Source organism: Eptesicus fuscus, chromosome 12 (genome assembly GCF_027574615.1).
Source record: "Eptesicus fuscus isolate TK198812 chromosome 12, DD_ASM_mEF_20220401, whole genome shotgun sequence".
NCBI classification, from domain to species: domain Eukaryota; kingdom Metazoa; phylum Chordata; class Mammalia; order Chiroptera; family Vespertilionidae; genus Eptesicus; species Eptesicus fuscus.
The window spans coordinates 62,335,706-62,348,949 of NC_072484.1; the positions used below are offsets into that span (position 1 = coordinate 62,335,706).

A 13,244-nucleotide genomic window follows, 5' to 3' on the forward strand; every position below is an offset into this window, starting at 1 on the left:
CATACAGGGTGGGGCAAAAGTAGGTTTACAGTTGTTCACATGGAAAAGAATACAAGCATTAATAAGTAATAATACAAGAATAAACTCTATGTTTTGTGTACTCACAACTGCACATCTACTGTTGCCCCACCCTGTAAGACACTAGCAAGTACATTCAAGATTATGGCCCTAGCCAGTTTGGCTCAGTGGATAGAGCATCAGCCTGTGGGCCAAAGGGTCCCAGGTTTGATTCTGGTCTAGAACTCCTCATCAGGTTCTTGATCCCGCAGGGATCCTGTCATAGAGAGTAGCTGGTGTCAAACTCAGAACATTAGACTCAGTAGTTTGAGAAGAGAGATTCAGGAAGACTCTATGGTTGATATGAGGGTCATTGAATTAAACAATTGTTCCCACTGACACAGAGTAGAGCTGTGTCTTCCTCCCTACACTGTCAAGGATGAGCCAGCTCCGGCTACAACGGCCCATCCTCCTATCAGCGGCTGCAGCGTGATGATGAAAAGATGGTGGGCCCTGGGCTCTTGCCTTCCTCAGAGGCCCACTCTTTCACAAGCACACTCCAACCATATTTGCGTACGTGTCCCATCAAGGACTCAGTCAAGCACCCACCAAACGTCTGATTAGCTAGCACATGCCAGGCGGTGTCAGGGCACCAGGGGATCAACACAGCCCCAAGGGAGTAGAAACACAGGAGGAAAGTTTCAATACCATATGTCCAGTACCAGAACAGAAAAATGTAAAATAATGTGACAAGAAGAGGTGGGATCCTAGAAGTAAGTCATCCGGAAAGTTTCCACAAAGGCAATCATGTCTAAAGCTTGAAGCATGGGGGGCAGCTCCCCACAATATAGATGCAGGGAGACAAGCCCAACAACAGACAGGCTGTGGAAAGCTTCTCAGCCCCCTAAAGACAAGGCCACAGCTTTTGAAATATGGCTACACAAGGGGGCGGGGGTGGGGGCAGAGGGTGGCCCTAGGAGTGTTTGTGTTTCCCCAGAGCAGGCTGCTTTCAGGGTGATTTATATTTTAACATATTCTTCGAAAGGGGCAAGATATTTCATTCCACAATCCAAGTAGAGTATCAAATAGAATCAGGTACAATATTGTTACCAGGGATGTCATCTGAGGTACTGTGCTGCTTATACAGATTTATTAGGAATAACTTCATTGCTTTTTGACTATGAATGGGTGAGAGATCAGTAGAAGTTGTTATTTTTAAGTAGGCAGCAATAAGATTCCCCAGAAAGCAGAAACTTTTATTTCTGGTGGGAGGTGACTATGCATAAGCCTATCTATGTACTTGCTGACACATTTTGTCTCAGATGCAAAGTGTGGCTTTGGAAAGAGAAAACCACGTTCAGGCCTTCCTCGAAGCATATGTGATAGCTACTACTACAGCTTCCTGATATCCTACTTCCTGCTCCTTCCTGCATGCATGGCAGAGTGACACCTCTCCCTCCCTGCAAATTAGCAAGGTGTCTTGCTGTGGGCCAGGAACTGAGAGCTGCCACTGCAAGGTGGAAACAAGAATCAGGGTGCAATGCTCCCGCCTCTCCTCCCACCCTCAGGCAAACTCAGAAACATCATGTTGAGAGAGAAGTGTGACAGATGGAAGCCAAACGGTGACACACCATGTAGAGGCTGCTTTGCAGAGTTGTCCAGCCTCCTCATCAGATTTCACACGAGTGAGAAAAAAACCAAAAACACACTGAAAATTGGGCCAGTCCCTAGTGGACACACTTGTTCAGAACATATTGAGTACTGATGAATTTACAAAGCAATGCCCACCTGCATTGCCTTAACCATGATGAATGAATATGATTTGGAAATATTTATACTCGTATGCTTAGAAAATCTGCACAGAAAGTGAAGCTTTCTAATTGAAATAAAAACATGTTAGGCACATATATGTTTCTCTATAATAAAAACAAAATAACACAATACAACTGAGTCTTCTTTTGGTATGTAGATATCAATATTGGAGCACCAGGAGTGGGTGGGGATGTTAGAAGTGGCAACAACGAAGATATAGGAATGTATATCCTTCCTCTGTAAATTCCTGATATACCCCACTGGGGACTAGGATGATTTTTTTTCAAGGTGAACATAACCTACTGTCATGAATTCAGTCACATAAATTGTGACAAGGTGTATTTATTCTGAAGCAATGCATATAATCACTAAGTTTCCAGAAAGTGAATGGCTAAACACCATCTCATGGCAAGCATTACTGCAAGGAGAGGGGGAGGACAGATCCCTTGGTCTTCCTTACAACATGTACAACAGAGGACATCTTTGCTTTCTATCCTTGCAGAAAGTGGTGAAGCTTTAGCTGACTCAGTCACTGCATTTCCTTTAGATGTGGCCACTTTAAAATAATCGGCTAGCAAACTTCAAAGGACATAGCGATGAAAGGATCAATATCCCTTACAATTGCTCTGAAGAACCAGATAGCTTCATTTAAGATATAATTGAAATTCCCTTTAAGGTAAAGAAGAGGTTAAACTTGAGAAGAAAAACAGCAGAGCCATATTTGACAGCACTGCTTAATACAGTCTTTGCAACAATAATTGCACCATAACCCCACAGATCAATATCTGCTCTGTATTTTAAGAGAGTTGATGCAATGCAGAGAATTCTCTCTGCCCTTAAATGAGAAAACATTGGGCAACATGGAAAGTCACAGGATGACATTTTAGCATAATATCTAAAAATCATGATGATCACCAAACTGAGATGACAGTTTAAAACAAAGCATATCACTTAATAGATTCCTTAATAATATTTTTACTTGTATATCTATTTGGAAACATACAAAATTTAGGGAGGCACTATAATAGAGAGTTTATACTGTCTGGATTTATTTAAAATATTCATAATATGAGAACAGCCAATAAAACTTGAGATTTGGGGCTGTCCTCAGATATAGGAATTGGACAAATGAAACAACACAAAACAGAAGAGACCTATAATTCAAGAATTCAGCGTGGTTCGGTGTAAAAATCTTAGTCATTGAAACTAGGCAGTGGGAAATAAGGACCTGAGCAATATCACAAGGGGGCGGTACTTAAACATACAGGCCTGTCAGTCTAACCTGGAGAAAGAAAAATCATTGGCTGGGGGGCGGGCGGAGCCAATGTAAGCCTCCTCCCCTTCTCCCCCCATCACACACACAGTTTGGGAAGCTGATTGGTTATTTTGAAAAAGCTTCTGATTCCTCCCAAGCCTGAGAGTACATAATTCCAGGTGAACAAAGAAGCTCATTCTCCCTCGCTCAGTAATCTGCACTCTCAGCCTTTGGACCGTATGCTCTCCAGCCCAGGAGCACCGACCATGCAGCTCTAGTGGCCATTGGGGCCCTTGGCAGTTTGTGCAGGCTCTGAAGGACTATGAAGCAGAAACTATGGGCACTGGCCTTGGCCTTGTTGAAGACATGGTTGTCCTTTTTCCATGGCAGCACAGACAGCCATGGGACCTTGGGAAGCCAGGAAGAAAACTCTTTTGATACTACATCAGAAATAAACCAGGCCACCACACCACAATCTCCATGCGTGGGTGTTTGGAATTCTTTTGTTACAATAAGCCCAATTTCCACTGACAACAGAAATGCTTAGGAGTGATGTGATCTCAACCTTTCACTTAGAGCTAATATCTAATCATTTTCATAATTGGAAAGACATCAATATAAATACAAATTTCTCTGCACGGAAACTATAGAACTAACAGATGAGGTGAATACGTTTAGAAAGTAGACTCTAATTCCTAATTCTCTAACTGTACAACTTACCTTTTATAATGTTTTGCAGTTTAAGAAGTGTTTTCAAAAAAGTTGCCCCATTTAATCTTCAAGTTCACTTTGTATTCAGGCAAAGATTTTATAATGCAAAGCTCTACTTTATAAAGAAACCAAGTCTCAAGGAGCAAAATGATGACTTACTCAATGGCACAAACTTACTCACTTACTGAAGTAGTGGTAGCAATACCACTGATTTATAATCCATAAAGTACTTAGAGTAAAATAGGACATTAGTACGCTAAAAGTGGAGACATGCTAAACCTTGCTTACCTTTCAAAGCCAATCTGCCGAAATGTCTTTTCCCACGTTGAGCCTGCAAGAGAAGAAAGGAACATAATTAGTGCACATCAAGTATTCTGATAGCTTTGTCCTGTTTGTGTGTGTGTGTGTGTTTTTTTTTGTGTGTGTGTGTGGGGGGGGGGGGGCGTTGCACACTCTGCTAGGCATTTGTTTTAAAATTCGAAATTTGTTTTAAATTTAAGTGGAGACTTTGTTTCCCCTAGGATGCATCACTGCTTTCTTCTAGTCTCCAAATGGCCTTTTAGAGAGCATTCTACATCCGGAGTTAATTGGACAAATCTGTACCTCACTTACCTGTGGTAAGGCAGTAGCCCACTAACTCATTCTCTAAATATCTGCGTTTGGTTCAGAATAATAGGAGCAAAACTCTCCTGTCAAAAATAATTAAGCAGTTTATTGTAGCCTGTACTCTCTAAAACTCAACTTTTACTTTTGTGTAGCATACTGAAAGCTAGAGGACACTGTAGGGGAGCAAAATTTGCCACCCCCAAATGTGTCTCTTTATCATGAGGATTACTTTAGGCTAATTATTTGTAAGAAACAGAGGATACAGGAAGTTTTTCTTTTCACCTCCCCCTTAACTGCCTAAAATAGTTTAGATACAGGTGCCTACACCAAAAAAAGAGCTAGAACAAAGAGAACTTCTTTTTACATTGGAAAGATTTCTCTGCATTTGCTTAACTGCCATTTTCTTTTCCCTGCTCCCCATGAACCGCTTTCCTACCCTGTGACCTCCCAGGCCTATACCAATTGCCTATCTGGGAGCCTCATATCTTTGGAATGCCCATATTTATTAAATTAAATTGGTTTTTCTCCTGTTAATTTATATTATGCTCATTAGACCAGCCAGGGAACCTGAAAGGGTGGAGTATAACTCTTTCTTCCCCAAACAACATTCTGAATTTCCAACTCATTATACCCCATGCCTCTATCTCACTAATGTGGAAACACAGGATTAACATTTAATGTTTTAAGCTAAATATTTTAACCAGAAATGTCCTGAATGAAGAAATGCTATTTTAAGTGGCATGATTTGAAGAGTAGTATATGCAACTCCACAAAACACAGCTGAGTATAAAAAATATTTTATATAAAAATTAAGGGTTTGTGCTTAACCCATAGTTTTACATTTTCATGTTGTCCAGTCAGTTGCAAAAATATTTTAATTTCAGTTACTATTTCAAGTAAACACCCATGTATCCCTAAATTTATATGTTGTGCTTTGTACTAGTTGCTTGATAATCACAGCAGATAATTACTGCCTTTCTGTACAATTTAGTTCTGCAAACAGGAAGTGGTAGATTTAGCACTGGTCTCCAGGGGCAGCTGAAAAGCTACCCTGCTTCTTTTCCTAAAGTCACAATGAACTAGGATGGTGCTTATATGTCTTTCTTGAGAACTCTGCCTCACAGGCTTTATCATCAGGTGCCACTCAGTGTCTCCTAAACATAAGACAGACTTTCTGGAAAGATGGGAGATTATGCAGTAGTAGTTTCCTTTTTGAGGACTCAACCAGTCCCAAGAGAGCACAGACATGCTGCTTCCCCATACTCCTTGGTTATGATAGAGCATTTTAGATAATTATTCATAAATAATAAAGGACTAAATATCAGATACGAATTAGACAAACACACACACACACACACACACACACACACAAATTTAAAGCAGATGCAGGTTTATCTGCTTGGATCAAGTCACTCTTATCTAACTGAATTCCAATACACTTTGCTGAACAGGAGTAAATGATATGGAATTTTAGTTAATCAACTCAAGATTTTCTCATGGCTCTGAGCCCAGGTGAGTGTACCCCATATGAATGTTATCTATCCTGTGAGTCACATGCAAAACAATTAAGAATCTCTATTTCAGGATTTCTTTGAAGATCATTATTTTAGTCCCCTAAGAGCCTAGCAATTAAGAGACTGGCGAAGAATACATACCTGACTCAGAAATCACATTGTATTCCAGGGCAGCTGGCAACTGCCTGGCCCAAATTAAGAGGCAGGAGAGATTGAGTCTCCTGCCAAGTAAGAACCAGACATTCTGAGCACAGACCAAGTGGGAAGGCTCCAGGAGAAGGTGGGGTGTGGGTGGGAGGGGAGTGGGCTTAGATGATACTTTTCTTGAAGTTTCTTACTTTCAGTGAGAAGCACAGCACCTTTTAAATTTTTCTACATTTTCATATCCTTAGATTTTCTTCAGTATATTCCTAAATTAACTTTTAAGCAAAATTTTTAAGAAAACCTCTTTTTAATTGACTAGATTTATTATCAAAGTAAAACAAAAATAAACGACTCAGGCTTTTAGAACCTGATGCTTTAATTAAGAAATAGGTTCTATCTTATTGCGGAGAAATGTAAACTTATTCATGCAGGCAGAACAAGTTATAAGTGTTTGGTGCAAGACTTCGAGAAATCCTTAGAATAAACATTAAAGCCACCCAATCAAGCATAATACAGACAATGAAACAACTTCGTTCTAGTCACTAGAAATCAATTTAATTGATAATTTGAGCATCCTATGTACCACAGGCATCCATCATTGCTTGCTACTGATAATCTGATAATCATCGCAATATGTTAGGTACCAGACTGAATATATTAAAATATGGTTTCTGTCCTCAAACAGCACATACCCTAGAGGGTTAAGTCTTTATGTCTTTTGTGAGCACTTAGTCATGATGAAAGGAGAAACGCACAATAAATGGAACAGACATATCCAGATCCTTTGGCACCAAGAATATTTTTGGCAGCCCATTATTCAGTTGCTGGGGAATTCTTTTAAAGCCATTAGCCATGTTTTACATGGTAAGGTAATATTACTCTCCTTTGCCAGAGCAGTCCAACATGGAGAGAAAACAAAGGGAGGGAGCTGGCAGACTTTCTTGATTTAACACTTTTTAAATGAGATTTAGAATATAGTCTAAAGCACATTACATTCCTCAGGAAAAATCAAACAACAGCAACAATGACAAAAAGGAAAATATATAACATAGAGAGTTGGATCCAGTCCATAAAAGGGATTTTCCCTTTGCAGTCTTAGATGCAGTTAGAAATGACTGTGATTCTTCATTTTTAAAAAGTTCCCTTCATAGCACAGACATCCCCAAAACCGAACTAAAATCTTAGTGGTGGATCACAAAGATCAGAGGCTGGAAACAAACTAACTGTGGACTGAATGTCATGCAGTCCAGGGAGCAAGTTCCAGTATCTGTCCCCTGTGTACAAGGGGACAAACTACCCTTTGCACTGACATTCCCAGGACTCCAAGGGGAGCTACCACGCCCAAGTGTAGGGCATTCCTTCCTCGAGGCATAACTATTGCTCCTTCACAAAATGAGCAAAGCTCCATCTGTCCAATCTCACTCCCTCCCTACCCACTCCCTCCCTTCTGCATCCCATCTACCTATCAGCTTCTGTCAGCTCCATGCTCCCTTCTTCCCATCACAGAAAGAAGTTAGGGATGGAAACTTCCTTTCTTTGGGAACTCCTTCCCCCAGGCCCATGAGTTCCTGGCCATATTACCTCTCCCTACTGGCTATAGAGGCAGGACGGGCTGGCCACTCCTCACAGCACCCTATCTCCCCAGGCCACAAGGATCAGGAAGGGCACATGATAGGCTAGTTCAGGCCAGAATGGACCCTTCCCCAGCCGGATGACCTAACTCCCAGGACGCTCTCTCTGCTCGCCTACCAGAGAGCCAGGACCATGAGCGCCCGGACCTGAGGATATTCACAAAGTTGGCCGTTTCCGCCACATGGGGAAAGCTGTGTCAGAGGAAAGAGGGGACCCCTGAGCAGAGGTAGCCCGGAGAGAGAGGAGGGGCTCCTGATGGCATCCCTGTCTGTTCCAGGTGCTCCTGATGCCCTCGCCTTTCCTGTCACTCCAGTTACGAGACAGCGATGATTTTAACTGTATTTTTTATCAAAAGAGTGAACATTCTCCCCCAAATTGACATGGCAGTGAAAACAGCTTACAGTTCATGCTAACTTCCTGTCTATTAGCTAATATAATCCTTCCAAATGCTCCAGGAAGTCAGGACAATTATCATGTGCCCTTTGCAGGTGGGAAAACTCTGGGTAGAGAGTCAGGACGCCAGAGCCAATGCTCTTGACTTCTTTACTCCTTGTTCTGTCATATGTTGGGGGCCGGTATTGTTGACCTTTCTTCCTTATTCATTTCCCTTTTCCATTCTCCTTCCTAACATTTGCCTCTTGCCCCAATCTGGCTACAATATGAAAATTAAAAAAAAAATTAATTTCAAAGAATTTTTATGTCTGATTATTAGTTTTGGAATATGGCGGTGCCATTTTGTAATATAGGAGAAGTTATCTGTCATCAAACTTCTTCTTCCACCACCTTCCTTTTATCTAGGACCTATAAGTTTCCTGTGTTAATGTTGTTTGATACTCAGCACGCCCAGCAGGAGCTCAACTGTACAAACGCCCATAGGCGGAGGAAGGCCATGCACCGATACGTAACCTGCAGATGACAGAACAGGGCTGATTCTGTTGTCCTTGTTCTAATTTTTCTGTAGTAGTGGTTTAAAATTACAGGGCTTTGGCCCTGGCTCAGTGGCTCAGTTGGTTGGGGTATCGCTTACATCAAAAAGGTTGCGGGTTTGATCCCGAGTCGGGGCACGTGCAGGAGGCAGCAGATCCTTGTTTCTCTTTCACAATGCTCTCTATCTCTCCCTTCCTCTGTCTCTAAAAATCAATAAACATATCCTTGGGTGAAAAAAAAAAAGGATAAAATTACAAGGCTTTGCCTGTTACTTGACACCAGGCATCTGTGTGCTAACAGCTCTGCCTCTGGTCATCTGTATTTCCTTAGACAAGTCACTCTTGTGTCTTTCTCTTGCTTTAATGTAACCTTAAGTGGTTTTCAACAAGTCCCTTTCCATTTATAATTTTATTTTTTTCATAAATGTTATTGAAAATGCAAAACTATCTATCTTTATGTTGTAAGTTGGTTGCTTGCGTTATTCTCATGTTTCCTCGTTGATTACTTTTATCAATAATTCTTTCAATCAACTTGTTGCTCAAATTCTAATACACAAAAAAGGTAACGATTTTTACTCTACGTTTGCAGTGGTAAAATTGGTCAGACGAGGCATAGATTTTCTTTTAATTGAACACTTTTACACCAAGTTTGTCTTAGACGTTGAGGGCTACTGGAACTTGGATTTGCACATCTGGGTTTTTTTTTTGTGTTTTTTTTTCAAAATAATTAGAAGAAAAGGACTAATAATTCATGGAATTAGTAGGTTTTTGCCAGAAAATTCCTATAAAATATGAAAGTATTTTCATATATTGTAGGGGCTGCCAAGCAGTTGAACACGCAACCTGGCACAGAAATTGGTGACGAAACACTCAAATATCAGGAATTATGCCACTTACAAGTTTTCTGGTGGAAGCCTTATTTACATTATTTTTAACTCTTAGAAGGAAAACATTTTCATATCCAATCAGAGTCAAGATTTTACCAGGCATTGAATGCTGAACATAATGTGAAATTTTTAATAGAAAAATCAACCAATAGTGACATTTTACTTTGCAAATATTAAGATGCACTTCTGTTGACTTGTAGCTAAAATCTTTTAAACTCCAGAAACAGCTGCTCTAATGGATGATACGTTTCCAAGTAATGCAAATTTCCCAGCTAATGAACAATTTCATCATTTTGGGTTAAATTGCGAGACATGTAAAATTTTCTGAGTCTTAATTCCCAGATGAGATTTGTCATCAATGATGAGAGAGAATCACTGATTGGCTGCCTCCTACATGTCCCCCACTGGGGATCAAGCCCGCAATCTGGGCATGTTCCCCCTGACCAGAATCAAACCCAGGACCCTTCAGTCCACAGGCTGACACTCTATCCACTGAGCCAAACCAGCCAGGGCTATACTTACATTTTTAAAAAATTTTTGCATCAATACCCTCTCAAACACACTAAGACTCTCACATTTATACCTGCACACATAAAACAGTGGTCATCCTATTTTGAAACCTACATTGATTACTTAATGATATATAATGTAATTCTTCCCATGTCAATAAATATAGGCATGTAATTATTGTAATGCCCATATAGTGCTCCATAATTTAACAAATGCAAGTCCATAGTAATTTATATATAAATTATATCTACATTTTTACTATTACACATACAATGTGTAGAACATTTAATAATTTTAGCTTTTCGGTGTTTGATTTACATGTTTGTTGCCACAATAGGTGGGAACAAATATTATATTTGTTTCTTCAATCCTCATGAATTCTTTAATAACCAAATATCTCAACTCCAGGAGTACTTGAATGAGCATAATGCATGTTTTATGATATCATCTCAGTTGATGAGGGTCAGTCTGAAAAATACTTACCACAATTCACTTTTTGTAGTGACTAGGACAAGCCTATTCACAAATTTTAAACAGGTCTATTTACAAACATACAATACCCTATGAATGAAGGATGCTACAACATTTAAAAGATTTTCTTTTGAAGAAACTACTTTTAAATTACTCTAAGATGAAATGTATATTCTAAATAATTAATTTCTTCACCAAATAATATATTTTAAAAGATAATTGACCATAAAATTTCTGGTTTAAGATTGGGTTTGATTGGCAGTCTGGTGCTTTTTTTCTACCAACTTATCACTAAAATAGCTACAGACACACTGGAAGAGAGAAACCCAAACACACACACACACACACACACACAATCAATCTATTTTCACAAATCTCAGAGGAACTTTCACAAGTAGGTCAATTGAATTGTTCTATGCATATGTCTCCCATGGAAACCAAACAAACAAGCCAGCCTTAAAGAAATAAAAGTTCATTTCCCATTGCATTCCTCCTAGTCTAGAAACACAAGGCCCATACCAAAGAGAGTGGACATTGTGCCTTTTCTGCATAGGATGTCTCCTTCTGAACAAACTTCAATAAGAGGGGATTCATGGATTTTAGACCTTTTGGCGAAGAATGGTAAGATGTGCCAGAAAGGTTTCCGTGGAAGTATAGTGTGAAGGATGAGTGAGCTGAGAATTAAATAGAAGGGCAGGAATTGCAGACAGGGGGTCGGGAGGGGCAGGTTTCTCTTTTTAAAAGCCAGGCCACATTGAGATGGGGAGGGATGAGAAGAAAGGTGGGAGGTGAGAGTGAGAGCTAGTAGAAGAGGCCAGGCCAAAGGATGGTGTGGTTTCTTCAGGTTAAGACTATGGCAGTCTTAATAAACTAAAGGAAAGGAAGCTGGTGGTGAGCAGAGGTTGAAGGCACAGAGAGGAAGGATATTAAAAGATTCCTTAGTGGCTAAGCGAGGAAAAGACTCTGAGCGGGCAGAGGTTCCTGCGAGTAGAGGAAACAGACAAGGAAGAGTGCTGGTGGCCCATATTTGCAGCAGAGGATGGGCAGGTTATGCTCTGTCCTTAAAGAGTGCTGGGAAGTGAGGAACGTAAGCAATGTGTACATGAAGAAGCATCCCAAGTGCTTGCCTATTTGGGTAAACGCAGTCACTGTGCAATCCATATATGTTACTCTTTTGAACACCAACATTGTACAAATAAAGCCATCTATTTTAGACAGTTTGGAAGATACGTAAGCCATGTTCTTCATTATGAAGAATAAATATTTATTGTAAAAGTGCGGAATTCTCATCTGCCTATCAACTGGCTCCATGATATGCTCTGAAATCTACTTTAAACAGTAAACCTCTAATATCCATCTGTTAATTTATTTCCTGTCTCTCAAAAATGTGGACTATAGAAGACACTTCTGGTAACTATAATTTCAGTTGTGTCGAAGCCAGATGAATGGAGTTTCCTGTATAGTCGCATAAGGATTTCTTACACGTGCTCCCAAAACTGCTTAAACTTGACTTCAGACTTTTAAAATACCATACTTCTTGAATGCACCAGTTCTCTAGTTTATTTGAAGTTCTTATGATTTAATCCTGCTCATTGTTATATGAACTTCATGCTATAGTTTGAGATACAAATTTAATGAGATGAAGATCTACAGGAAAATCGCTTACATGGAAAATCACTGGAAAGTGCTAATGGTTAATCACAGTCTGTAACCACCTGGGTCGTGTTCAGCGTTGGGGAACGGGGTTGGGACACAATGTTCTGACAATTCATGCACAGCCCACAGAAGAAAGGCATGAGACCAAAAGACCAGTTAGAGAATCCCCCTAATGCGGGCATCAAAGGCCTGGCTCTCTTGATTCATATGTTATGCCATCTTCATAAATTAATATTTAATTCATATTTATTTATTTTCTCTAATAAGTTTTTCACATTTTATTTTATAAGTATAAAATACGTATATAACATTTTATATAAAATTTTACATTTCAGTGTCAAGTGTCAATGTTACATAAACTAGTTTGCTTTCTTAAACTAGTTTGCTATTTTGAGTAGATGGCACCAATGGTGTTAATTTCCCTCTACTTCAAGGTGTTCACTTTCTATCAAATTGAAAAATGAAGTGCCTGAAAATTCAGCAGGGCAGATTGCGATTAACTCCGCTCTCACAGCAAAATAACTTTGGCCTTGAAACTCTACTCTGCTACTTGTCCTGGTCTACTGTAACATTGGGCACTCACTTGAGATCTAAGAGTTAGTCAAGGCATCTTTAAAATAAGGATGGACAGTGGCTTCACACAAAAAACAATGAAGATGTATTCAGAGCATCTGCGCAGTGTCTGGCACAAAGTAGCCGGTGGATAACTGGTAGCCACTACTAATACAAGGCTCTCAACTACCCTTTTAAATGAACAATGCTGCATGCAGGTGATACTGGGTAGTATGAGAACCTTAAATGTGCAGAACAACCACAATCCAATTTCCCCTCTCCATGCACTGTCACACACACACACACACACACACACACACACACACACACACACCTTCGACAAAGGTGTGTATGAAAGTGTAGAGAAATAAGCTTTTGAATAGTTTCTCTTTTAAATTTGCACATTGTTATACTTAGTGGTAGGTTTCAGTTAATCCATGTTGTAATATATACTTTTCCTTTTAGTATGTGTTTGCCAAAACTCTCCTAAAATTATTTTACAGGGAAGGTATAGAATGTGTATATAGGTGAACCCCATAAATAACTATTCACTTAAACTTAAGCCCTTCAT

The 13,244-nt window shown here is 39.8% G+C and overlaps 1 protein-coding gene across 3 annotated transcripts in view; it reads right to left on the reverse strand.

Annotated features, from left to right (window-relative positions):
• The window catches only part of PIEZO2 (piezo type mechanosensitive ion channel component 2), a 343,011-nt gene that overhangs the window by 163,974 nt on the left and 165,793 nt on the right, over nucleotides 1-13,244 (reverse strand). For all 3 annotated transcript variants that reach the window (XM_054724315.1, XM_054724314.1, XM_054724313.1), the window contains exon 4: nucleotides 4,064-4,106. In XM_054724315.1, coding sequence (XP_054580290.1) covers nucleotides 4,064-4,106 — 43 coding nt within the window. The remainder of the gene's footprint in view (nucleotides 1-4,063; nucleotides 4,107-13,244) is intronic.